At 37.1% G+C, this 26,363-nt stretch overlaps 2 protein-coding genes across 4 annotated transcripts in view; one reads left to right on the top strand and one right to left on the bottom strand.

Moving 5' to 3' along the window:
• The window catches only part of rempA (intraflagellar transport protein rempA), a 116,642-nt gene extending 106,705 nt beyond the window's left edge, over positions 1-9,937 (bottom strand). For 2 of the 3 annotated variants that reach the window (XM_068380528.1, XM_068380527.1), the window contains exon 1: positions 9,758-9,936. The gene's annotated coding sequence lies outside the window, so the exon portion shown is untranslated. Of the gene's footprint in view, positions 1-9,757 lie in introns of all 3 variants that reach the window. The other variant, XM_068380529.1, reaches the window with a different exon arrangement.
• Positions 9,938-10,548: 611 nt separating this feature from the next.
• TTLL1B (Tubulin tyrosine ligase-like 1B) lies at positions 10,549-26,071 on the top strand. The gene is made up of 9 exons (XM_068379956.1): positions 10,549-10,709; positions 16,450-16,515; positions 17,800-17,924; positions 18,557-18,691; positions 20,156-20,309; positions 21,104-21,254; positions 21,707-21,937; positions 24,492-24,601; positions 25,717-26,071. The coding sequence occupies exons 1-9, from the start codon at positions 10,597-10,599 to the stop codon at positions 25,859-25,861; spliced, it is 1,230 nt and encodes a 409-aa protein (XP_068236057.1). The 5' UTR covers positions 10,549-10,596; the 3' UTR covers positions 25,862-26,071.
• Positions 26,072-26,363: the final 292 nt, after the last annotated feature.

The following is a 26,363-nucleotide window of genomic DNA, read 5'->3' as shown; positions in this document are numbered from 1 at the left end:
TTCGGCAGAATTTTTCTAAAACTAGGCAACCGCCTTGTGGTGGTTGGGTGGTAACACCCGTCAAAGGGTGGTAGGAGGAATCATTCCCGTTCTCTGTTCTTCAGTTCATCTATGCCCGACCTGTCTCCTGAGGGGAGGTGGGTGGGCCTTCGAATGTATATATAACTGCCAGGTAAGTATTCATAAAACTTTGTTTTATCATAAAAACTTCATTTTTACGAATAGAACTTACCTGGCAGTTATATATACATAGCTGATTAACACACTTGGAGGAGGGTGATAGACAGTAACATCGTTGGGGAAACAACCAAAAAAGTTGTAGGATAAATAAACACCTTGATTCCTTACCTGCTAAGGTAGCTGACTTCAAAGGTTCCTGCCTCTTGAGTCGCTTTCCCTTAGGAGTGTCAGCCAGGATGTGACCTGCAGTGCTGAAAACACTCAATCGAGTCTGTCAACGGGGTGAGACCAACAATCTGACTAGACTTCAGGACTACCTATTGCCCAAAATAATAAACCGCAACTTTACCAAACCAACCACCTAACATTTGCAAAGTAGATAAAAATGATCTAACTAGACTGAGGTGACTGTACACAAGTCGAAGTCCTCAGACAACCAATAAAAAATACACCAACCTATGCACAAGTAAACAAAACTAAGGTTGAGGGGAGGTAGTAACTCCTTTGCCTAATACAGAAGCCGTAGCTACGTATGGTCCCAAGGTATAACATTTCTCATAATCCACCCTCACCTCTCTGAGGTAATGAGAGGCGAACACAGAGTTGCTCCTCCAGAATGTCGCATCCATAATTTGACGGAGCGACATGTTCTTGCGGTAAGCAAGCGAGGTCGCAATGGCCCTCACTTCGTGGGCTTGCACTTTTAAAAGTCCGAAGTGTTCCTCCTCACACAAGAGATGCGCTTCTCTTATCACTTCCCTCAGGAAAAAGGATAAAGCGTTCTTGGAAAGGGGCTTTTGAGGATCTTTCACAGAACACCACAGGGAGCTAGAAGAGCCTCTCACACTTTTTGTGCGAGACAAGTAGGTCTTGAGGGCTCGTACTGGACAGAGCAGCCTCTCTTGCTCCTGACCCACTAGGTTGGTCAAGTTAGGAACCTCAAAGGTCCTCGGCCAGGGCTTAGAAGGGTTCTCGTTCTTAGCGAGAAAGTCTAATCTCAAGGCACAAACTGCCCCATTCAGATTGAAGCCTACCTGTTTTTCAATTGCATGGACTTCACTAACTCTTTTAGCTGTTGCTAAGGCCAAAAGAAAGAGGGTCTTCTTGGTAACCTCCCTAAGGGGAGCCTGTGATATGGGCTCAAATCTCTTGGTGCACAGAAATTTAAGAACTACATCAAGGTTCCAAGAAGGGGGCTTTAACTGGGTCTGCTTGGTCGTCTCAAAAGACTTCAAGAGGTCATGTAAGTCCTTGTCTCGAGACAAGTCCAAGCCTCTATGCCGACAGACGGAAGAGAGCATACTTTTGTACCCTTTGATAGTGGACACAGCTAGCTTAGCGTCCTGTCTGAGGTACAACAAGAAATCCGCAATCTGGCTCACAGAGGTAGTGGATGAGGAAATCTTGTGCTTCCTACACCAAGCCCTAAAAGTCTCCCACTTGGACTGGTAGACCCTCTGCGAAGAGACCCTCCTCGCTCTGGCGATAGCTTTTGCAGCTTGCGCTGAAAAGCCTCTCGATCTGACGAGCTTCTCGATAGTCTGAAGGCAGTCAGATTGAGAGCGAGGGGGTTTTGATGAAATCTCTCGAAGTGGGGTTGTCTGAGCAGATTTGGACTTGCAGGGAGGCTTCTTGGAAAGTCCATCAACAAGTCCACCACCTCCGTGAACCATTCCCTCATCGGCCAGAACGGAGCTATCAGGATCATCCGTCCCGAATCGAGGAGGGCGAATTTCCTGACTACCAGATTGATGATCTTGAACGGGGGAAAAGCATAAGTGTCCATCCCCGTCCAATCCATCAAAAAGGCGTCTACTGCTATTGCCTCTCTGTCCGGAACTAGGGAGCAATAGATGGGGATCCTCTTGGATAAATTGGAGGCGAAAAGATCGATGAGGGGTCTCCCCCACAGCCTCCAGAGACTCTGACAGACCTGTTGGTTGAGGGTCCATTCTGTGGGAAGGACCTGCCCTTTCCTGCTGAGCATGTCCGCCCTCACATTCTTCTGTCCCTGAACAAACCTCGTCAGCAGGCTTATCCTGTTCTCCTTCGCCCAAAGAAGGAGCTCTCTTGCTGTCTCGAAGAGAGACAGAGAGTGAGTCCCTCCTTGCTTCCTGATGTAAGCAAGAGCTGTGGTGTTGTCTGAGTTGACCTCCACAATCTTCCCAGACACCAAGTCCTTGAAGGCCTTTAGCCCCAGAAAAATGGCCATCAGCTCCTTGTTGTTGATGTGCCATCCCAGCTGAATTCCTTCCCAATCGCCTGAGACCTCCTTGCTTTCTAGTGTTGCCCCCCAGCCTGACTCTGATGCGTCTGAAAACAACACTAGGTCTGGGTTCTTCTTGTGTAAGGAGATCCCTTCCCCTAACAAGGTTGGGTCCAGCCACCACTTCAGAAGAGTCTTGACTTCTATTGGAATGGGGAAGGAAAAGGAGTCTTCCTGCATCTTTCTGTTCCATGTCTTCGAAAGAAAGTGCTGAAGAGGCCTTAGGTGGAGTCTCCCCAGAGAGACAAACAGTTCGAGGGAGGACAGAGTCCCCAGCAAACTCATCCACTCCTTCGCTGTGCATCTCTTCTTGTCCAGGAAAGTTCTGACTTTTACGAGACACTTGGCCTGTCTTTCCTGAGAGGGAGAAGCCCGAAAAAGAACTGAATTCAGAACTATCCCCAAATAGAGAATAGTCTGACTCGGTCTGATCTGAGACTTCTCCCTGTTGATGACCAGGCCTAGATCCTGAGCCATCATAAAAGTCTTCCGTAAATCCTCCAGACATTTCTCCCTCGATCGTGCACGAATCAGCCAATCGTCCAGATAGAAGGATATCCTTATCCCTTCCTGATGCAGCCAACCTGACACATTCGCCATTACCCTGGTGAAGACTTGAGGAGCCGTGCTGAGACCGAAGCAAAGAGCTCTGAATTGGAAGCACTTGCCCTCCATTACAAACCTCAGGTACTTCCTCGAAGTCGGATGGATGGGGACATGGAAATATGCGTCCTGCAAGTCGAGGGACACCATCCAGTCCCCTGGACGTACTGACGCCAGCACCGACTGAGTCGTCTCCATGGAGAACTTTGTCTTCTCCACAAATACGTTGAGCGCGCTGACATCCAGGACGGGTCTCCATCCGCCCGAGTTCTTGGGGACCAGAAACAGGCGATTGTAAAAGCCTGGGGAGACTAGATCCCGAACCGGTTCTATCGCCCCCTTGTCTAGCATTTGGTTGACAAGGTCTACTAGAGCCTTCTGTTTCCCAGGATCTGAGTACCGGGCTACTAAGGCCAGCGGAGCATCTGCGAGAGGAGGTTTTTTCAGAAAGGGGATCTTGTATCCTTCCTTGATGACTGAGAGGGACCAGGTGTCCGCCCCTCTCCTCTCCCAGGACTGCCAAAAACCTGACAGTCTTGTGCCTACCGTCTGGAGGAGACGAACTTCATTTCCTGGAGCGAGGTCTGAAAGAACCCCTGGTAGATCTTGGTCCTGAATCTTGCCTTCTCCCTCTAAAATCTGATCTTGAAGTAGTCCTGCCCCGAAAGGGCTGCTGGAATCTCCTTTCCTCCCGTTTCAAAGAAGAAGGAGGGGCTGCAAAGGGCTTACGAGCAGAACGAGATAAAAGGTCTTGGGTGGCTTTTTGGGCCAGAGAACGCGTAATGTCATTAACCAGAGACTCGGGAAAAAGATGTTGAGAGAGGGGGGCGTAAAGAAGCTCAGACTTTTGAGCATTGGTAACAGACCTAGAAGCAAAAGAGCAAAGCAGAGCTCTCTTCTTTAGGACCCCAGCTGAGAACAGAGCAGCCAACTCATTCGCCCCATCTCTGAGGGCCTTATCCATACAGGACATAATGCTCGTAAGGTCCCTAGATCCATCCATCTGTTCAGTTTTCCTTGCGAGAGTCCCAAGCGACCAGTCTAGGAAACTAAAAACCTCAAAGGCTCTAAAAATACCTTTGACGAGATGATCCAGCTCCGACATTGACCACATGACCTTGGCTGAGTTGAGAGCATGCCTTCTAGCAGAGTCCACTAAACCAGAGAAGTCACCCTTGGAGGAGGAAGGCACTCCCAGACCCAAAGGTTCTCCAGTTGCATACCACATACCCGCTCTTGAAGCAAGACGAGCTGGTGGAAACGAGAAGGAAGTCTTAACTGTTTGTCTCCGCTCCATCATCCAGTCATCAATCTTCGAGAGAGCCTTCTTTGCGGAGATAGACAGCTTCATCTTGATGAAGGCCGACTGTTTCTTGGCCTTCTTTCTGTTAAATTGGGACTGAGGAGATTGAGGGGCAGCAGGTTGGAATTCCTCTCCAAAAAGTTCAAGAAGGGAGCGAGAGAGAACTTTGTAATCTCCCACAGCATCGGCAGGATTATCATCGTCATCAGAAACATCCTCGAGGGCCTGATCCACATCTGCAATATCCTTCGAAAGAGGAGAATCCTTAGAACCCGACAAGGGCAAATCAAAGGCATCATCCTGCAAAAGACGGGTTGCATCCTGGAGTCCCGCGCTAGAAGAATCCTTGGAACGAGAGGCAGTATCGTCCCGAAGAGGCAGGGTGGTATCGCCCTGGGACCGAGAACGAGAGGCAGAGTCGTTCTGTCGTCGAGAGCAAGAGGAGGTATCGTCATGTTTTCCATATTTTGTGGACCTCCCTACATGGTTGCCAAAAATATAGTAAATGCATAAATGGCTCAAGGAAGATAGCCAACTTGGACAAGCATTTTTGTACTGCTTTATTGTAAGATTTACAAATATTTAAGCAAGCAAGCTATCTTCATACTTGAGTGAATTAAGGAAAATGATCATAAAGTATGTACTAACGAGCACCAACCTACAAAATAAAAATTCTTGATCAGTCCTTGCGGGCCATATAGAAGCTTTCTAATTAATAGCCATAGTTCTTTACAGACTTCATTATATAGAATGTTTAAGATATAGTATTATGGAAGATTAACTTCATAAAAAGTAGTCCAACCATGACACATATCTTTTGTTGTACCAATACTGAATAATGAAGATTTCATTATTAAAAACTTTATCAATCACTGAGGGGAAGATAAGATTTAAAATCAGACATCATCTTGATTTATTTAAAGATGTGAAAGGCATAATGTTATATTTACAAAGCAATAATCAATGGTACTGTATCATGAAAACCTTATTTAAAGGAAATCAACAACATTTTTACAAGTAGCCAAACTAGTCTTCATTCAAGGCAGTAGATTTTTTGTGTTATTCTTCCATAGTCCAATAAATCTATGTGCAGGAACAGCTATAACTTAAGCTGTCATGAATTTCATTATGCAGACGTAGATATTGCCACTAAAAGTTTTCTAGGGAACCTTTGCTTTCAGTAGTCTAGTTTTCATATCTAAAAACTAGGATAGCCTAAATCTAAGTCATCACTAACAATTTGGAATCCCTGCGACTAGTTTATTTCTCACCAATACCAACACAAATATAACTAATAATCGAACGAGGGCAGCTTTGTTATTATTTCCTTATAAAATTTGGTGAATAACTTACTGATGAGCAAGATATTTACACTAGTGCAGTTTTTTTCTAACACCCCATTAGATCTTTCATATGATTCTCTGAATACAGAATTTATATAACCTTGCAAGAAGATGGTACCTAGGGTCATATGTGGAGGAAACAGCAGAACTCCAAACAGAAGTGAACAGCAGAATCCAAGCTGGATGGGATAATTGGAAAAGTGTGTCAGGAGTGTTGTATGATCGAAGGATAAACTTCAAGTTAAAGGGAAAGGTACATAAAACTGTACGAGACCTGCCATGACATATGGTGCAGAGACCTGGCCCATGAAAAATATCTTTAGAGAAGAAAATATATGTTGCAGAGATGAGAATGCTAAGATGGATGGCTGGGATCACGAGACTGGATAAGGTTAGGAATGACTTGTTAAGGGGAACAACAAAGGTTACAGAGGTGTCAAAGAAGATCCAAGAAAAGAGACTACACTGGTTTGGGCATGTAATGAGGAGAGACCAGGAGTATGTTGGGAGGAGGATGCTGGATATGGATGTTCCAGATAGGAGGAGGAGGGGGAGACCAAAGAGAAGGTGGATGGAGTGTGTAACAGCAGATATGGAGGAGAAAGATCTCATAATGGAGGACATCAGAAATAGAAGAACTTTGAAACGGCTCTCTAGAAATAGCGACCCTGCATAGCGGGAAAAGCTTTAGTCAAAGAAAGAAAAAGAAGAAGATGGTCTTGGGAGAACAAAAGTCCATGCATCATTACATGGCAGTTGTGCAATCATCTTTTACATCTCTAATGTAACACCTGTACTGTGGGTAGGCGATGCTTTAGACAATTTACACTTGCTAAAGTTCCTGAATGCATTCAAAACCCTACCAGTTTTCACTAATATTGATTAGTTCATTTTTGGATTGCATCTGCGAAAGCTTGGTGTTAAAATAAATAGTGTATAAAATATAATGACCAATATACTGTATTGATAAACCCAAATTTAGGACTATCACCCTTTTGTCGAGTGAAAGTTTATGAACATTTAAAACACTCTGTATACAATTTTTTTTTACGAGCGCAATTAAAGGATCTTCTTTCAATAAGGTACATTAAAAAAAGGCCAGCCCATTTCCATTTCTCCCTACTGAAAGATGCAACCCTTTACAATGTTGCTAGGTCAGTTCTAAAAGAGTAGAGCTAAACTCACTGGGCTAGTCAATCTCTTTCCTTTTAATGATAATCAAAATGCTGCTGCCATATATTTTTGCTTTGATTACAAAGAGTCCCTAGAGAAGCAAAATCCCTCGCAGCAACCCAAGTCAGATTAGTGAAGATAGAATATATTGTTGTAATTCTAAGAACACATTTTCAGGTTTTTTTTTGTTTTGTTTTTTAACATTAACCCAAATATATTAAAAATTTTCCTACATTCTCTTGCATTTTTGCATATAATAATATTTTCGGAGGTACAATGAAATTGGTTTTCTTCAAATGCCCACCTCATAACTCAAATTTTCAACTGTGGCTTCAACATATTTTGTTCGCTATAACCAGAGGAAATAAAGCAAGTGGTTTGCAATTACAAAAGAAGTGGTTTACATTACAAAAAAAAAATGGATATCTCTATCGCAAACTAATATACTGTAGTGTTCACCCATATGGTCGACTTATTATGCATAGGCTAACAAAAATTAAAATATAGTGGTCTAAGTAGCCAGTTATAAAGAAATTAAAATGATTACTGTACCAGAAATGTTTAAGACTAGTCGAAATAATGATCCTGGTTCCTTCCTGCTCACTCCACAAAATACGTTTATGGGCACTATCACTTATAGATAGGTGCAAAGTTTCCGATTACATTATGATAGGGTACTTCTGACAACACTACTTCATGATAGGTTACTTATGCGTTACAGGTCTTGTGTGAAGGAATTATTACTTGCAGAGATAAAGTCATCTTAAGAATGGATAAAAATTTAAGACAAAAAATTAAATGTGGAAATTGTGATGGTAATCATGAAACATAAGAATGTACTTCCAATACATGCATGTACAATAGTGTATCAATTGTAATAAGCAGAGGAAAATAAGCTGAACATGTGAGATTTTGAGAAGTTGTAAAGCTTTGGATGTAGATATAAAGAGTAGTCATAAATTATAATCTTGGGTGTATATAAACTATCTTGAATAATGTTAGCTTGGGAGTTAATAAATAAAAAAAAAAAAACATATCTATATTCTGTAACTTTCAATAAGAAAATATTATGTTGATCATTAAATGAACAAAAGCGAGTTATACATCATGCACCCATTAAGATTTGATAAGTGTCAAATATTATTGGTAAGGAATATATAAAACAACTGTTAAAATGATATGACAAATATTCAGTATGTACAGATCAAATATAATTAAAAGTTCGCAGGGCCTGTAGAGCACTTTTGGCACTGAGGGCCAAAACAAATAAGCCAAAAAAAAAAAAAAAAAAAAACAGTAGCCTAACAAACAAAAAGCTTTAAATGGTCAAAAACCTTTTAATAAAATATGTTGGAAATATATAGACAATGTTAAGAAAGAGATTATGTTAATCTATACTAGCTTCAATACCAAAGTTAAAAGTATAAAGTATAACTTTACCCATGAACCATTCAGAGATACTAATTTAATATGCTATGAGTCAGAATGTTATATCCTACACAGATTGTGTACAGACATTGTACTCTAGGTTATATTAACAGGAGGATGGTAATATTGCGGATTGTCCTCCCTGTGCCGTTAACACTTGCCAGGACATAAGAGCTTGATGTTTTTCTTTTAACGCGAGTGAAGCAAGCGCACAGAGGAGCAAAACCCATTAGATTTCGGTAACATTTCGATCGAGCCTAATAGTTTTAGCTCTGCCGTGCGCACGAAGAGATAAACATCAAGCTCCTATGTACTGGCAAGCAGTATTGGCACTGAGTGGTACTCTTACCGTAATATTACCTGAAGGATTAAACATTTACTAATAACAGCTCACATGTTGAAGGCGTCTGGTTTTAGTTCCAGTTCCATCAGAATAGATCCTCACCAGAACGTCAGCCGGGCAAGCCCAACCCCCACCTGTGGTGCTCTACCACAGCAGTGGCCTCCCAGTAAACAGCTTAAACTCTCGGTCCCGGGCGGGGAATGATCTGCTGCCATGTGAATGCTAGGCAAACACGTCGCCACTGTACTAGCCAGGAGGCTTGCTAGCCTTACTCAACTCGGTAGGTTCATCAGTCAGTTTCAAGGCTAACATAGGTTAATTTCATCCCGGTTAAAGCTACCTAAGGCTAGTATAATGTGAATTTGAACCTAACCTAATCTAACTAAACATACCATGCATAACTTCCAGCTAGCTTGCCTATTAGCCTAGCTTATCAAGCACAAACTGGAAAGCTCAAAGTATGATAGAGTTATAAACTTGTATCGGAGCCTTTGTATATCAGCGGCCAGTTCTTCAGGCGTTGATTAAAAATGGACATTAACTAACCTAAACTCTCCCCCCTAACCTAACCTACAAAATGTGTCCTTACCTACTTACCTAATGGGGGGCTAATAACCCCCTGCGACCCCCCTTACACTGCCGTATTAGACATAATAATACATACAGGTGGCCGCTATCATACATACACCCCGTTGTATCTACTTAAATAAGATTTAGGAATCAGAGATATATAGCCAATGACCACAACACCCCCCCCCCCAACAGGCCTGTGAGGCTAGGAAACCTTATAGTAGTAAATGTTATATATCAAGATAGGACAAAGATAGTTGGAAAGGAGGCATAGAAGAAAGATAGTGGTAAAAGAAGTAAAAGTATTAGGATGAAATTCCAGTGCATTTAAAGGTCGAAAAAAAAAAAAAACGCTAAGATGAAAAGTATTGCCTACAGTGCAGTGCAAGAGGAGCACTGATGGCGCTAACCCCTTACGGTGGAGAAGGTCTACGTTAGGCAAATAACATATATGATATAGAAGCCTAAGGTCATTTTATAACTATTTTTGCTATGTGACATTGAACGTTAGAATGAAAATAACCAATAAAATAAAAAGAATGTCTTACCTTTACGCCAAGTCGCTAACCGCAGCCTATAAAGTCCTTTCCGCCCAATATTTCATCTTAAATAGCTTCCATTCACTTATATATAAAATCTATATTATATTTGCGACCATTTAACAGCTAAAATCAACAGTGAAAATACACTAGTATAAATATATTCCAATTTAAATATTCCCGATTCCGCGTAGAGAACACCGCTGTCACTTCAAACTTTTGTTTTGATTCATAGGAATGTTTGTCAAAATGAATACAATTACTATTTAATTAAAATATATTCTACTAATAAATTGTTTCCATTTTCTTCAATCTAAATTTATTTTTACTTTTCTAAATGCGAAATCAAATGGAATTCCCTATCCCCGATAAAAGGCATTTATACAATGATTCCTTTTGAATTTTCAATATTACAAATTTCAGAGTATATTCGGTATAAAAAATATCCAAAATAAATATATTGTAATATTAAAATATATTTTTTTATAAAATACTATGTCAATAATGAGTAAAATATGCAATAACTATGCATTCGTTGTTTTAATATCTACCAGTTGTGTTCACCCTTCGTTGCCATGGAAACGTAAAAATACATATTTCAAAGGATATTCGGTATAAAAATATCAGAAATAAATATATTGTAATATTATAATATAAATTTATAAAATACTATGCCAATAATGAGTAAAATATACAATAATTATGCATTCGTTGTGTTAATATCCACCGGTTGTGTTCACCCTTCGTTGCCATGGAAACGTAGTAAACAATACCACGTTAGTCTTTGGGAATGGCTACATACACTTACAAACTTTTTACCTTAAACGAAATTAATAAAGGTATCTACCATGACAGCGAGGATAGCCTATTGCACGGACATGGAAAAGTCCGTTTTGGCGAACAACTTCGAAAAACGAGGCTGGATACAAGTAAATCCGGACGATGAATGGAACTTTTACTGGTAAGAATGCTCTCAGATGTCAACAGAAAAAAAGTATCTCTGTACATATTATTATTATTATTATTATTATCATCATCATCATTATTATTATATTATTATTATTATTATTATTATTATTATTATTATTATTATTATTACTTGCTAAGCTACAACCCTAGTTAGAAAAGCAGGAAGATATAAGCCCAAGGGCTCTAATAGAGGGGGAAAAAGCTCAGTGAGGAAAGGAAACAAATAAACTACAATTAAAATAAAATACTTTAAGAATAGTAACAACATTAAAATCGATCTTTCATATATACACTAAAAAAACTTTAACAAAACAAGAGGAAGAGAGGTAATATATTGTGTATCCGAGTATACAATCAAGCAAGAGAACTCTATCCCAAGACACGGAAGACCATGGTACAGATGCTATGGCACTACCAAAGACTAGAGAACAATGGTTTGATTTTGGAGTGTCCTTCTCCTAGAAGAGCTGTTTACCATAGCTAAAGAGTCTCCTCTACCCTTACCAAGAGGAAAGTACACTGAACAATTACAGTGCAGTAACCCCTTGGGCGAAGAAGAATTGTTTGGTGATCTCATTGTTGTCAGGTATATGAGGATAGAAGAGAATATGTAAAGAATATGTCAGACTATTAAGTGTATGTGTAAGCAAAAGGAGAATGAACCGTAACCAGAGAGAAAAATCCAATGTAGTACTGTCTGGCCAGTCAAAGGACCCCACAACTATCAAGCGGTAGTATCTAAACAACAAACTAATCTTTTAAGTTCTTTAGGGCACAGGGTTCTATGTGTGGTAGGACCAACTCTTTGAAGTTAAGTTAGATAACTGGCATACGAAAGTTTTTTTTAAGGCCAATAGAATTAACACCTTAGTTACCTAACAAATATACTCCCCGATAAATTTCCACCATCTTCACTCTGTGTTTTTTTGGGGGACAGTCTTTCCATCAGCCCTCATTCGGACCTATAGCGGACCATCCTGATTTTTCCTATATTGTTTATAATGTTCTCAAGGGCAGTCCCTCGCGCATTAATAGTATAACTATTTTGAATCTTTTGATAGATGTGATTCTGATCTTTGTCAACATCAACAAGTTCTTTCGTCTGTTTTGTTCCGGTACAAACTTATCGAATAGTTTGGATTTCATGTCCACAGAAATCCTTCCTATGTTGAATCTTGCCTCTATTCATCAGTGCTCACCATTCCTCCTAAGTTCTGTTACTCTATTGTTTCCTAATCTTGGGTAACGCCATAGCCTCTGTACCATGGTCTTCCACTGTCTTGGATTAGAGTTCTCTTGCTTGAGGGTACACTCTGGCACACTACTCTATCTTATTTCTCTTCCTCTTGTTTTGTCAAAGTTTTTATAGCTTATATATGAAATATTTATTTTAATGTTGTTACTGTTCTTAAAATATTCTATTTTTCCTTGTTTCCTTTCCTCACAGGTTACTTTCCCAGTTGGAGCCCCTGGGCTTATAGCATATCCTGGTTTTCCAACTAGGGTTGTAGCTTAGCAAGTTGTAATAATAATAATAATAATAATAATAATAATAATAATAATAATAATAATAGTTCAAAGTAAAATGTCAATATCTACCACTGACGAAAAATTAGAAATATATATATATATATATATATATATATATATATATATATATATATATATATATATATATATATATATATATGTGTGTGTGTGTGTGTGTGTGTGTGTGTGTGTGTATATATATATATATATATATATATATATATATATATGTGTGTGTGTATATATATATATATATATATATATATATATATATATATATATATATATATATATATATATATATATATATATATACATATATATATATATACAAAAAATCTTAGATATAATCTTTGACTAAAGTTCCTTGTGAAAGTTTGGATACGTCAACATTTCGAATTTCTATAACACGCGCATGACTGTAACGACAGTAATAAAATATGCAATTGGTCGTTGTAAGCCCCTTCAGGCGATTGATACTCAAATTTAAAGATTACGCGAGTGTTGAACTGAAATACTTTCAACCCGAAGAAGTAAAAGTAGAATGACTAGCGCTAGTCAAATCAATGAACAAGGCCAGTCAATCAATTGCCACTTCGGACGTTCAAGATTACTGCTAATGTTTTCATGTTGAACTGGTTGGCATAAGTTCACATATGGCAGATATTATTGTTATTATTATTATTGTTATTATTATTATTATTATCATAATATTATTATTATTATTATTATTGTTATTATTATGATTAGCCAAGCTACAACCCTAGTTGGAAAAGCAAGATGCTATAAGCCCAAGGGCTCCAATAGGGAAAAATAGCCCAGTGAGGAAAGGAAATAAGGAAATAAATAAATGATGAGAACAAGTTAACAATAAATCATTTTAAAACAGTAACAATGTCAAAACAGATATATCATATATAAACTATAAAAAGACTCATGTCAGCCTTGTCAACATAAACACATTTGCTCCAACTTTGAACTTTTGAAGTTTTACTGATTCAACTACCCGATTAGAAAGATCATTCCATGTGAAACCTGGTCTTAGAAGATTTCATATTTTTTTATTAATCTATTCTTGTATATGGTTTATTCAATTCAGTATTTGATTTCCTCATTGGGCTATTTTCCCTATTGGAGCCCTAAGGCTTGTAGCATCTTGCGTTTCTAACTATGATTGTAAAATTCTACTTATACCTCTCCAGGTTGAAAGTATTAACATTCAATTACCCGATTATTATTATTATTATTATTATCATTATTATTAGCCAAGCTACAACCCTAGTTGGAAAAGCAATATGCTATAAGCCCAAGGGCTCCAATAGGGGAAATAGCCCAATGAGGAAAGGAAACAAGGAAATAAATAACCTACGAAAAAAAGTAATAAATAATTAAAATAATATATTTTATGAACAGTAATAACATTGAAATAATCTTTCATGTATAAACTATAAAAACTTTGATATAAACACAGGAAGAGAAATAAGATAGAATTGTGTGGCCGAGTGTAACCTCAAGCTAGAGAACTCTACCGAAGAAAATAGTAGACCATGGCACAGAGGCTATGGCACATTGTTATAAAGGCGACAAATCGGTAGAAAACAAAATTAAACAAAATAGCATCATAAATCCACAAAAAAAAAAATCACGAAATATCTGAAAGTAAGAGATAGATTGAATACCACGACCTCAATTTATAACCATAACTCCATGTTGAAATGAAGATAGAATTTACAACGATATTTTCGTAGCTTCACGTGAAGGGAGAATAATTTACAATAATGTTACTCGCAGCTTCAAATGAAGATAGAATTTAGTAGATGTTCATTTAAGGGGAATAAAATGAAAGTACCTTGAGAGGTACATATTTTCCGCAAGTCTTACGTCACACAACAGTGATGGCTAAAAATAAAACTTATGAGACTGTTCAAAGAACTAGACTTAACCAGTTTTGGGAAATATAAGGTTTGCTGTACTTGAGGTAGATACGCTTGTAAATCTAGGTATGAAAGATTATAGCTTAGGCGAGAAATTGCAGAATATAGTCTGGAATTGTGAGAAAAAAAATGACATGAACTTTAACATGCACTAACAAAGTGAGCGCTCTTACGACATGAGTCTAAAAACAAAGGAACTTCGTGATCACCAATGCGTCACTTCATCAAGTTTCCTTATTATTATTATTATTATTATTACATAAGCTACAACCCTAATTAGAAAAGCAGGATGCTATAAGTCCAAGGGCTCCAAAAGGTAAAAAATGGCCCAGTGAGGAAAGGAAACAAGCCATTGCACCTGTTAAACTATCAATCAACACAAACAACTCCGGATGTGTTGCAACCATCAACGCCACTCCACCAAGCAATCTATTTGGAATTCGATGTAGCTGAGAATGAGGTCAATTGATATATAGTTGGTGGGGCATAGTTGGGGGCTACATGTTAGGTGGAAATAGGAACAGAGTATAGGCCTATGTTATTTCCCCTATATATTTAAGAACAATTCTCTCTCTCTCTCTCTCTCTCTCTCTCTCTCTCTCTCTCTCTCTCTATATATATATATATATATATATCTGTCACGCTCAGTTCTCCCCGTCTTTCTAGTAGGGGGACAGGGAGTAATTATACCTTGGTGAGGTATGTGTGTGTGTAGTGTGTGTGTGTGTGTGTGTGTGCATATAAATATTTAGCCGTCCTTTTTGACAGGTCGCGTAAACGTGTGTACACACACACACACACACACACATATATATATATATATATATATATATCGTTTTATCACTATTGATACATGTAACAGTTATACTGTCGAAATTACTACCGGAAAAGGCGGGGAATTTTATTTTATTCAAAATGAGGTTTACCTCTGAAAACAAACGCACAGTCATTGTGACTCAGATGTGGACATAAAAATCGCCCAAAAGAAAGAAAAGGTGATGAGAGAGAGAGAGAGAGAGAGAGAGGAGAGAGAGAGAGTGGCCGTAACTTGGTGTTTGTCAGAAGAAAAAAGTAGCAATACACAGGGAATTTACAGAATCGTGCTTTCTCTCTCTCTCTCTCTCTCTCTCTCTCTCTCTCTCTCTCTCTTACGGGCGATTCAGTACTATAATCTATCTATGTCCTCACAATCAGTATCCTAAATTACAATAATATGCCCTCTCTCACGGGCCATTCAGTACTCTCTCTCTCTCTCTCTCTCTCTCTCTCTCTCTCTCTCTCATTCAGTATCCTACTATAATATGCTCTCTCTCTCTCTCTCTCTCTCTCTCTCCATTCAGTATCCTACTATAATATGCTCTCTCTCTCTCTCTCTCTCTCTCTCTCTCTCCATTCAGTATCCTACTATAATATGCTCTCTCTCTCTCTCTCTCTCTCTCTCTCCATTCAGTATCCTACTATGATATGCTCTCTCTCTCTCTCTCTCTCTCTCTCTCTCGGGCTATTCAGTACTATAATCTCTCTATCTGTCTTTCTCAATGCCTATTTAGTACTATAATTCTCTCTCTCTCTCTCTCTCTCTCTCTCTCTCTCTCTCTCACACATGACCGACACACACACACACACGCATATTAGGTTACTGGCAGTAGTCAGTCCTTGACAATTCAGCTAAATTACCAATTTCCTCTCGCTTGTTTGGATAAAAAACACCCCCTTTTTTCGTTTCAGTTTATCCTATTATTTGAATAACGACCAGTGCTCTATTTTCTTCATTTCAATATATGTTATTAAATATTATTTTGATATGTGAACATTAGTAAATACTAATATGCGTTTGGTGAAAAGGAAAATAAGTGCATTGTTTTCGTGTCAAAATTAGTCCTATTTTCACAAGTTTAAAATTGGTACAATTTTGGGGGGTTGAACAGATTGACATAAGACTTGTTTCAAAGTTAATATATTACTTATCTATTTGGTACTGTTTTTGCTTTAATATATATATATATATATATATATATACATATATATATATATATATATATATATATATATATATATTACCTTATTTATTGTTTCTCTATTGGAATGGGCTAATTTCACTGTTTAGCCAATTTGAGTTATAGCATTCTTCTTTTCAAACTAAGGGTTGCAGCTTTGTTAATAATAATAATAATAATAATAATAATAATAATAATAATAATAATAATAATAATAATAATGTAAAAACTATCCAAAATAAAATAAAAATAACCATTTGATATTTTCCAGGGCTGGAGCACAAACATGCCGATCACTATTTAGCGTGGACAGTGGTTATCGCATGAATGACAACCAGTAAGTATCTCTCTCTCTCTCTCTCTCTCTCTCTCTCTCTCTCTCTCTCTCTCTGTGTATATTGATTCATTTTATTGAACGTAACTGTCACTGCAAAATGTGCACGACACATATCTGATCTGTAGCTCGCAAACAAGTACTTATCGTGTGATTTTTTTTAGACCGAACCATAATTATTGGACATGTAAGCACGTCATGGATGTCGTAGCTTGATATTTGGAGAGAGAAAATGCTTTATAAACATTCAAATCTAATATATGCTATTTACTAGCTACTATGATAAAGCGTCTAATATTTAAACCATTGGAAGGATATGCTTCCTTTTGCGTTCTCCTGTTAAATTCACCTAAACTGTAGACGAGTTCTCTAGATTATTTTGTAGACCTTGACAGTATGTTCGATTTATATACATTTAGTTCCTCATTCTAATTTCATAATCAAACGATGATTATTCGCTTTGTCTGTCCAGGTGAAAACGAGAAGCTTGTAGGGTCTAGACCAGTTTGATCTTTTACACAATTCGCAGATTTTAATTTAATTATACTAAATAAAATAAGGTCGAAACATTTATTAAATGATCTCAATGTCATTGAAAGCCTTAATATTTTCAGTTCTTCGCATGTCTAGTGAGGGATTGTTCTTATTCTATAGACCTAGGACTTATAATAGTCTTGGGGCTGCATATTTAAAGGTTCTAGAAAGTACAGTAGATTTACATTTTGGCTCCTATAACTTGAAACCACATGTAACAATTCTCGTCTAGACAAGATTTGTTGGCTGCAAGATGTGTAGCAATTATATATAATAATAAAAAAAAAACTTGGACGTTGGCTCTCATAAGTGATTATACCAAAAGTAGGCCTAGAGTAAATTGTTAGGAGCCATAAATATTATAAGCCACAACTATTATTATTATTATTATTATTATTATTATTATTATTATTATTATTATTACTAGCCAAGCTATAACCCTAGTTGGAAAAGCAAGATGCTACAAGGCCCAAGGGCTCCAATAGGGAAAAATAGACCAGTGAGGGAAGGGAATTAGGAAATAAATAAACGATATAAGAATTAATGAACAATTAGAATAGAATACTTTAAAAACAATAGTAACATGAAATCAGACATTTCATATATAAACTATAAAAAGATTTACATCAGCCTGTTCAACATAAAAAAACATTTACTGGAAGTTTGAACTTTAGAAGTTTCACTGATTTAACCACCGTATTAGAAACATTAGGTTCAAGTTCTTTTATAGCAATTATATTTTGTACTTTCAAGGATGATCAACCACTTCCCCACACACTACGAACTGACTCGTAAGGATCTGATGGTGAAGAACGTGAAACGGTATCGAAGGGAACTCGAGAGAGAAGGCTCGGCCTTGGCAGCAAGGGACCAGACAGGTAAGATGAGACCATTATTATTATCATCTATAAATTAATACGATAGCGTGTCTGTTATTTATTTTGTCTCTCACGCTTTAAAGAAAACGGAAATTATTTCATGGTATACTTTTACAAATTCACATTAGACTTTGATTACTTAACCAAAGCACATCTTATATAGTTTTCCCAATTCATGTATCGCTAATTTTTAAAAATAAATATACAAGTCAAATCTTATCACATTTTATTCAAACATGTATAGGTTAGGAACAAGATAATTGGTATTGAAAAAATCATTTCGTGTAATTTACACAGGTTCCGCTAGTTATTATTATTATTATTATTATTGCAAGGCTACAACCCTAGTTGGAAAAGTAGGCTACCATAATTCATAGACCTTAATTTTATAGCAATATTACAAACACAGTACTATCTAATTCCATGTCTAAAATCCTCTAATTATTGTTATTATTATTATTATTAGCTAAGCTACAACCATAGTTGGAAAAGCAAGATGCTATAAGACCAAGGGTCCCTACAGCATTCCTTACGTAGGCCTACAAACTTGGTCTCTTTAATCTCTAAATAGAAACATTCACATCGATCCACATTATCTTCTTTGATAATTTCAATCTTATTTTAAATTTCAGGTCGATATATTCACCTGGACTTCCTTCCAACGACATTCATGCTGCCGGCGGACTACAATCTTTTCGTGGAAGAATTTCGCAGGAACCCAAACACCACGTGGATTTTGAAACCAGCCAGCCGGTCTCAAGGAGTAGGTGAGCATTTGTTTATGAAATAACTGATCACACACGATCTTCTTCTTCTTCTTCTTCTTCTAGGTGAACATTTATTTATGAATTAACTGATCACACACGATCTTCTTCTTCTTCTTCTTCACCGTTATCCCTACATTAAAGGGGTCGGTTGCCTGATGCTCTCCAATGCCTTCCATCAAATGCACCATCTTCCACTAAACCTCTTCTCTCCACGTCATCCTTCGCCTTATCTCGCCATATAATTCTCTGTCTCCTTCTTGAAAAAAAAAAATCCTTTTGCTCCAACCGGTTCCTACGTCCATGGCCGGGACTACGTCATCTTTATCCAGTCTTCTACTACAGCTAATCCTTGATCTTAAGAGAAAGTGTTCATTCAAGCAACCTTTCTCCTTCTACCAAAGCTTTCATTTTCCTTCCTGGCAAATCTACGACTATACAGGTCACTGCAATTATGCTGCGTCTGCTATTAATAGCCCCAAGAGGTGTAAAAAGTGTTTGGAATGCCACACATTTGATTAGATTTCTGTTAAGGCCAATTTTCTTACAAGTACAATCAACAATTATAAGGTTTCTCTTATGAGCCAGAGTCTATACTGATACAAGGTTAGGTTAATCTAACATCAACATTATAAGAGATGCAAAATTCATCTGTCTATGTCAACAAGGGATATCTTTCGTATATCAGGGGAACACATAATTTTCTACGAGAGAGAGAGAGAGAGAGAGAGAGAGAGAGAGAGAGAGAGAGAGAGAGAGAGAGAGAGATATTAGAACTAGCATCAAACTGTGGCCAGTCCTTGAAGAATTTTATAACGCTATGCAGTATATATATATATATATATATATATAGATACATATATCATAAAGCTAATATCAAAATATATGGTTGGTACTTCATCCTGCGAAAAGATCAGTTTAGTAGTTTAAGAAAAGTTGCAAGTACTTCAAAATAATGTTTCCTTTATGTTCTTCACTTCATCTACTGTATTGCTCTTCTGTAAAAGTTGTAGTCTAGCTAAATTGAATGTTTCTAAGTAATAATAATAATAATGATGATGATAATAATAATAATAATAATAATAATAATAATAATAATAATAATAATAATAATAATAAAAATAATAATAATAATAATAATAATAAATTATAATTAATAATAATAACAATATTAATAATACTTATTAATAATATCAATAATGACTAATAATAATCAATACTACTACTAATAATAATATTAATAATAACTAATAATAATTAATACTACTACTAATAATATTAATAATAATACTTAATAATAATAATATTAATAAAAATCAATAATAGTTAATAATAATAATTATAATAATTAAATTAATAAGATATATAGATAATAATTAATTATAATAAATGATAATTAATAATAATAAAAATAATAATAATAATAAAGCCAAACGTCCTAACACATTTTTCTCATCTCATTTTCAGGGATCTTTCTGGTGAACAAACTAGCCCAAATAAAGAAGTGGTCACGTGACACGAAGAGCTCTTTTAACCCAGCGCTGGTCAAGGATACCTACGTCATATCTCGCTATATTGAAAATCCTCTTCTGATAGGAGGGAAGAAGTTCGATCTAAGGATGTGAGTTGGCTTAGGCAACGCTAAAAGACTTTCCATTAAATGCCAGGGGAGAAAAGGCTAGATAATTCATATTAATTATGAAATGGATTGTTCAAATTCACAAGTGGAATTTCAAGGATTCATGATTCGTGTTGGTTTAAAAGTAAACTTCACTAAAGGAGAGGCCGAAATGTACAGGAACAGTCTTGCAATTGATATATTGACTATAATTCCTATAGTCCATTTCTTTTAGCGAGTCATATTTGTACCGACTCACAACGGTGCCCTTTTAGCTCGGAAAAGTTTCCTGGTCGCTGATTGGTTAGAATTATCTTGTCCAACCAAACAGCGATCAGGAAACTTTTCCCAGCTAAAAGGGCACCGCTGCGAGTCGGTGCAAATATGACTCGCTAAAAGAAATGGACTATAGGTAATATAAACATTCACATTGACCACCTTGTGATGATCTTTCATCCAGTCTAGTTTTCGTGATTGAAAATATGGACCACTCACTTCGGTCTAGAGTAGGTCCTCTGTAGTACTGTACAATAAAGATTCTAAGCCATATATTAATATATATATTTTTATCTATATTCAATATATATTTTATTATAATAATTTATTTAACATTAATATAAAAAAAAAATAATTTCGGGCCAGCTCTGTAAGAGTAATTCGACTCATTGGGCTGGTGAATCTCACCATTTATTAATAATAATCTAAGCCACATATCAAACACGTGATACTCTTCTCGGGTTATTTAAATTCAAGGAATTACATTAAAGGAACTAACAGAAATTATATTCCATCCGTAGGTACGTGTTAGTGACTTCATACAGGCCTTTAAAGGCCTATATGTTCAAGCTAGGTTTCTGTAGATTCTGCACAGTACGGTACGACACATCGGGACAAGAACTCGACAACATGTTTGTCCATCTTACCAACGTGTCCATTCAGAAACATGGCGTTAGTAACTTTTACTTCTACCTTTTTTTTAACTAGAGATTTCTACTGATAATTCAATAGTAAAAATTACAATAGAACCTTAAACATTATCTACAGACTGTGCTTGATATTCCTGTCGAATGACACTGATTTTACGATTTTGTAAATATTTGGGTTCAAATAGGGTACATGGTGCATTATGAAGTTTATAAAAGAATTAATTAACTATAAGCAAATAGCATATCTCTATATACTAGACATAAGGTAACATCCTTAACATTAACTATAGGCTTTGCTTAACATTCCAGTCGAATGACACAATTTACGGTTTTGTGAATATTTGGGTCCAAATGGGGAACTTGATGCATTACGAAGTTTGTAAGAGAATTAATTAACTATAAGCAACTAATCTACCTCTATATAATAGACATAATGATGGACTTTAACACCCTCAACTCTCCCCGCTTCTTCAGGAAGAGTATAACAGCGTACACGGAGGGAAATGGCCGGTTAGAACACTACGCTTGTACCTCGAGAGCACCAGAGGAAAGGCCAGGACGGACAAACTCTTTTCGGATGTGACCTGGCTCGTGGTTCATTCCCTGAGGGCAGTTGCCCCTATTATGGCCTCCGACAGACACTGCTTCGAGTGTTACGGATACGATATCATTATCGATGACCAGCTCAAGCCATGGATGATCGAGGTAATACGAGAGAAACACAGTAAGGAGTACTCTCTCTCTCTCTCTCTCTCTCTCTCTCTCTCTCTCTCTCTCTCTCTGATAATATACAGGTAAATACGGACATACTGTACAAAATACTGGAGAAAACTGTTGAAAAATATGTACCGAAAAAAAACAATAAACAAAAGACAGAAGGATCTTATTTCAGAAATTTAGAAAGTGGAAGAAAAATCTTGCAAAAGAAAAAAATGTGTGGAAAATGAGGGAAATAAAATGTAAGATAGAAAATGCAGAACAAAAGATTATACAGTCGAAAGAAAATTAAAAAAGGGACTTAGAAGAAAGGACACTTCCAAATATAAAAATAACCCCAAAGTACTTTACTCCTATGCAAAAAAGATGAATAAAAGGAGAATAGAAATAGGCCCTCTAAGAATTGAAGGACGGCTAACGAATGAAAAAAAGGAAATATGCAACATATTAGCAGAAAAATATGAGAGTGAGTTCACGCCAAGAATTGCGAATGAGAATAATGAAACAGAAATGAGAGAAGAAAATGTTGAATATCTAACGGATATAGATATTAATGAAGCAGATATTGTCAAGGCTATAAACGAAATTAAAAATGGATCGGCAGTCGGACCAGATGGAGTTCCAGCGATTTTGTTGAAAAAAAACTGCAAACACTATCGCGAAGCCGCTTGCAATACTGCTAAGACAGAGTGTAGATATGAGCGAGATATATGTTAAACATAAATTAGCCTATATAACCCCTATCTTCAAAAGTGGATCAAGACTAGAGGCAAGCAATTATAGACCTGTTAGTCTAACATCACATATTATGAAAGTGTATGAGAGGGTAATAAAAAAGAAAATAATGGATCATTTGGTTAAAAATAATTTGTTTAATATAGGTCAACACGGTTTTGTGCCTGGAAAAAGTACACAAACCCAACTGATAGCACACTATGAAAACATATACAAAAATATAAGTGAAAAGGACACAGATGTGATCTATCTAGATTTTGCAAAAGCCTTTGACAAGGTAGACCACAATATATTGGAGAAAAAAATGAGAAAGCATAATATTGTGGGAAAGATAGGAAAATGGGTAAAAGAATTCCTGCAAAACAGAAAACAGATAGTGGTTGCAAATGACGAGAAATCGGATGAAGCTCAGGTAATATCTGGCGTGCCACAAGGTACGGTTTTAGCTGCACTGCTGTTTGTTATTATGATCTCAGACATAGACTGCGATGTTGAAAACTCTGTCGTGAGAAGTTTCGCCGATGACACAAGAATAAGTAGAGAAATTACTTGTGATGAAGATAGGAACTCACTACAATGAGATCTAAACAAAATATATGAATGGGCGGAGATAAATAGGATGGTATTTAACTCCGATAAATTCGAATCAATAAATTATGGAAACAGAGAAGGAATGGTATATGCATACAAGGGACCTAATAACGAGACAATCACAAACAAGGAAGCAATTAAAGACCTTGGTGTAATGTTAAATAGGAATATGTTATGCAACGACCAAATAGCAACACTGTTGGATAAATGTAAAGCAAAAATGGGAATGTTATTCAGACACTTTAAAACAAGAAAAGCTGAACACATGATTATGCTTTACAAAACTTATGTACGGAGTACACTCGAGTACTGCAATGTGATATGGTACCCACACTACCAAAAGGACATTACACAAATAGAGTGTACAAAGGTCCTATACTGCTAGAATAGAAGAAGTTAAGGACCTTGACTACTGGGAAAGACTGCAAATTTTAAAACTATACAGTCAAGAAAGGAGAAGAGATAATACAAGCATGGAAGCAAATAGAAGGAATTACTGAAAACATCATGGAGCTAAAAATATCAGAAAGAGCAAGCAGAGGTAGATTAATAGTGCCAAAAAATATACCAGGAAAACTAAGGAAGGTGCACAGGACATTAATCTACTACGCACCAGCATCGATAATGCAGCGACTATTTAATGTGCTGCCTGCTCATCTAAGAAACATATCAGGAGTGAGCGTAGATGTGTTTAAGAATAAGCTCGATAAATGCCTAAGATGCATCCCAGACCATCCAAGACTGGAAGATACAAAATACACCGGAAGATGCATTAGCAACTCTCTGGTGGATATACGAGGTGCCTCACACTGAGGGACCTGGGGGAACCCAAACAAAAAATAAGGCAATAAGGCAATAAGGCTCTCTCTCTCTCTCTCTCTCTCTCTCTCTCTCTCTCTCTCTCTCTCTCTCTCTCTCTCTCTCTCTCTCTCTCTCAGTTGAGGTTATTAAGACTACGATTTTCTGTCAAAAAATCCTTATATCTCCCTGTCTACTTTTCTTTTCCAAATTGATGTACCTTTAATTGGTAGAAATAAGGAAAATCAACACCTTATTCACGAAATGGGGCTCACCTTTACATAACCATTCGTTCTTTGCCTCAAATATCATGAACACATTGATTTTACGGGTAAAACAAATATCTTGAACAATACCCGATTTTATGAGCAACACAAATCTATTTATTTCATTCCAATAATAATGGTTTTCCATACAGGTCAATGCCTCGCCATCTTTGACATCAACAACAGCCAATGATAGGATTCTGAAGTACAAATTAGTGGATGACATCATCAACATAGTTTTACCTCCAGATGGTGTGCCAAAGTAAGAGCTTACATGATTTACAAAAGAAACTTAAATGGTTCATATACCGCGTGAAATAATTCTGGTTTTATTGCTTAGTCTGTTAATACACATCTATTTGTCCCTTTGCAACCTTAGTTACTGTTATGATGATTATAACCACTATTTTGATAATGAATAGAATAGTGCAACCATTATAAATAGAAATCATAGCACCATGCACGCATCTAATTCTAGAGGCATGCATGGCTAGATAGATAAGATAGATAGATAGATAGATATTTATATTGACCACAATACAAAATAATCTGAATTTTACAAAAGAATATTTGGTCCAAATTACAAAATTGAATACAATAGATTTTGTACAATCTCTTATACAAACTAAATGAATTTCAATTACACATATATTGTACTAAAACTAAAAACAAAACAAATTTAACTATACGCCATCAACAAGTTCCTGTAATTACAAATTCACACATTATAATAATGTTACATTCAATACAAAGAAAGAAGCTCGTGTACATTGTTGAAAGCACAAACAAAATATCAAGATCTGGTTGTGCCATCTATTTGTGTTCGTGTCCCCGAGCGTCCCAGTATCTTTTCAAGTAATCTTTAGACCAACCTTTTTTCCTGTCATTTCCCCCCTGCACCCAGTGCAACCCTCCAGATTTCCCCCTTCATGTGTACGAGGGAAAGAGTAGTTGAAACACACTGTGACGACTTACTAATTTACTTTTCCATTATACAAATATACTGATAAACAAACAGTTACAGAGTAAAATGGATAGAGAGCGGTTAGTAACAACTAACCACATAGCCATAGAGCTATGAGGTTAGTTGTTACTAACCGCTCTCTATCCATTTTACTCTGTAACTATTTGTTTATCAGTATATGGAGAGCGGCTAGTAGCAAAATAATAGGACTTTTGTTTATTCTTCTACTTCAAAATTGAATTAGTGAGAAGGTTGAGGCTGCTTCTTTTGCACCAGTGTATCAATATCAGGGATAGCTTTGTCACTTGATATTTTTTTTAGTTAGTAGGTAGTGTAATTATTTCCCCCCTGGTAGCTTCAAATTTCCCCCAGGTTGGGAACCACTGCTTTAGACCTTTCGTTTATCTCCCCAGTGTCCACTGGAACAAAATACCAAACCCGGAAAAGCACGGCGACTTCGAACTACTGCTGGACGAGGAGTTGTACCAGAACAGCGACCACTCGTCCTCTCAGAAGGGCCGACACTCCGACAGGCATTCAGCCCCAAGATGGAAATAGCAGGGGGCCAAGAAGTGTGCGCGCCCCGCGTCCACACTTCTGAAGGCACAAGAGAATCCGCAATTATCCAGCACATCGAAAAAAGACGCCAAGTCGCCTCGACAAGTCCCCCGGTCGCAGATGGAACTAGAGTTCGGCGAAGAGCCCGGCCAGAACGCGCCGGGAACGTCCGGGTATAACGATCGGTACAGAAAGTGAAATTTGCCTACATGGGACACAGGATTGCCTAGTTTTCTAAATGAGATAAAAAGCCAATTTTCAATCAACTGCAGCTTTAAAAGGCCAATCCCTTATAAGGAAAAGGTCAAATATATAGTATTTAAGGCCCACATTTTTCATGATGTTATTAAAGGCCACGAACCAATTCTAAAAAAGGCCAAATTTGAGATTTTTTCGCCAGAAAGAAGGCCAGCCTGGCAACTCTGAATCTGGGACACCGTCACTCAATTGACTTTTTTTATCCTGATTGAGACCTATTGCTGCTCCCACCAGATCCCTATGG

This window comes from Palaemon carinicauda, chromosome 9 (genome assembly GCF_036898095.1).
Source record: "Palaemon carinicauda isolate YSFRI2023 chromosome 9, ASM3689809v2, whole genome shotgun sequence".
NCBI classification, from domain to species: Eukaryota; Metazoa; Arthropoda; class Malacostraca; order Decapoda; family Palaemonidae; genus Palaemon; species Palaemon carinicauda.
Note: the sequence above shows the minus strand (reverse complement) of the source record. Positions and strands in the feature narration are given on the sequence as shown.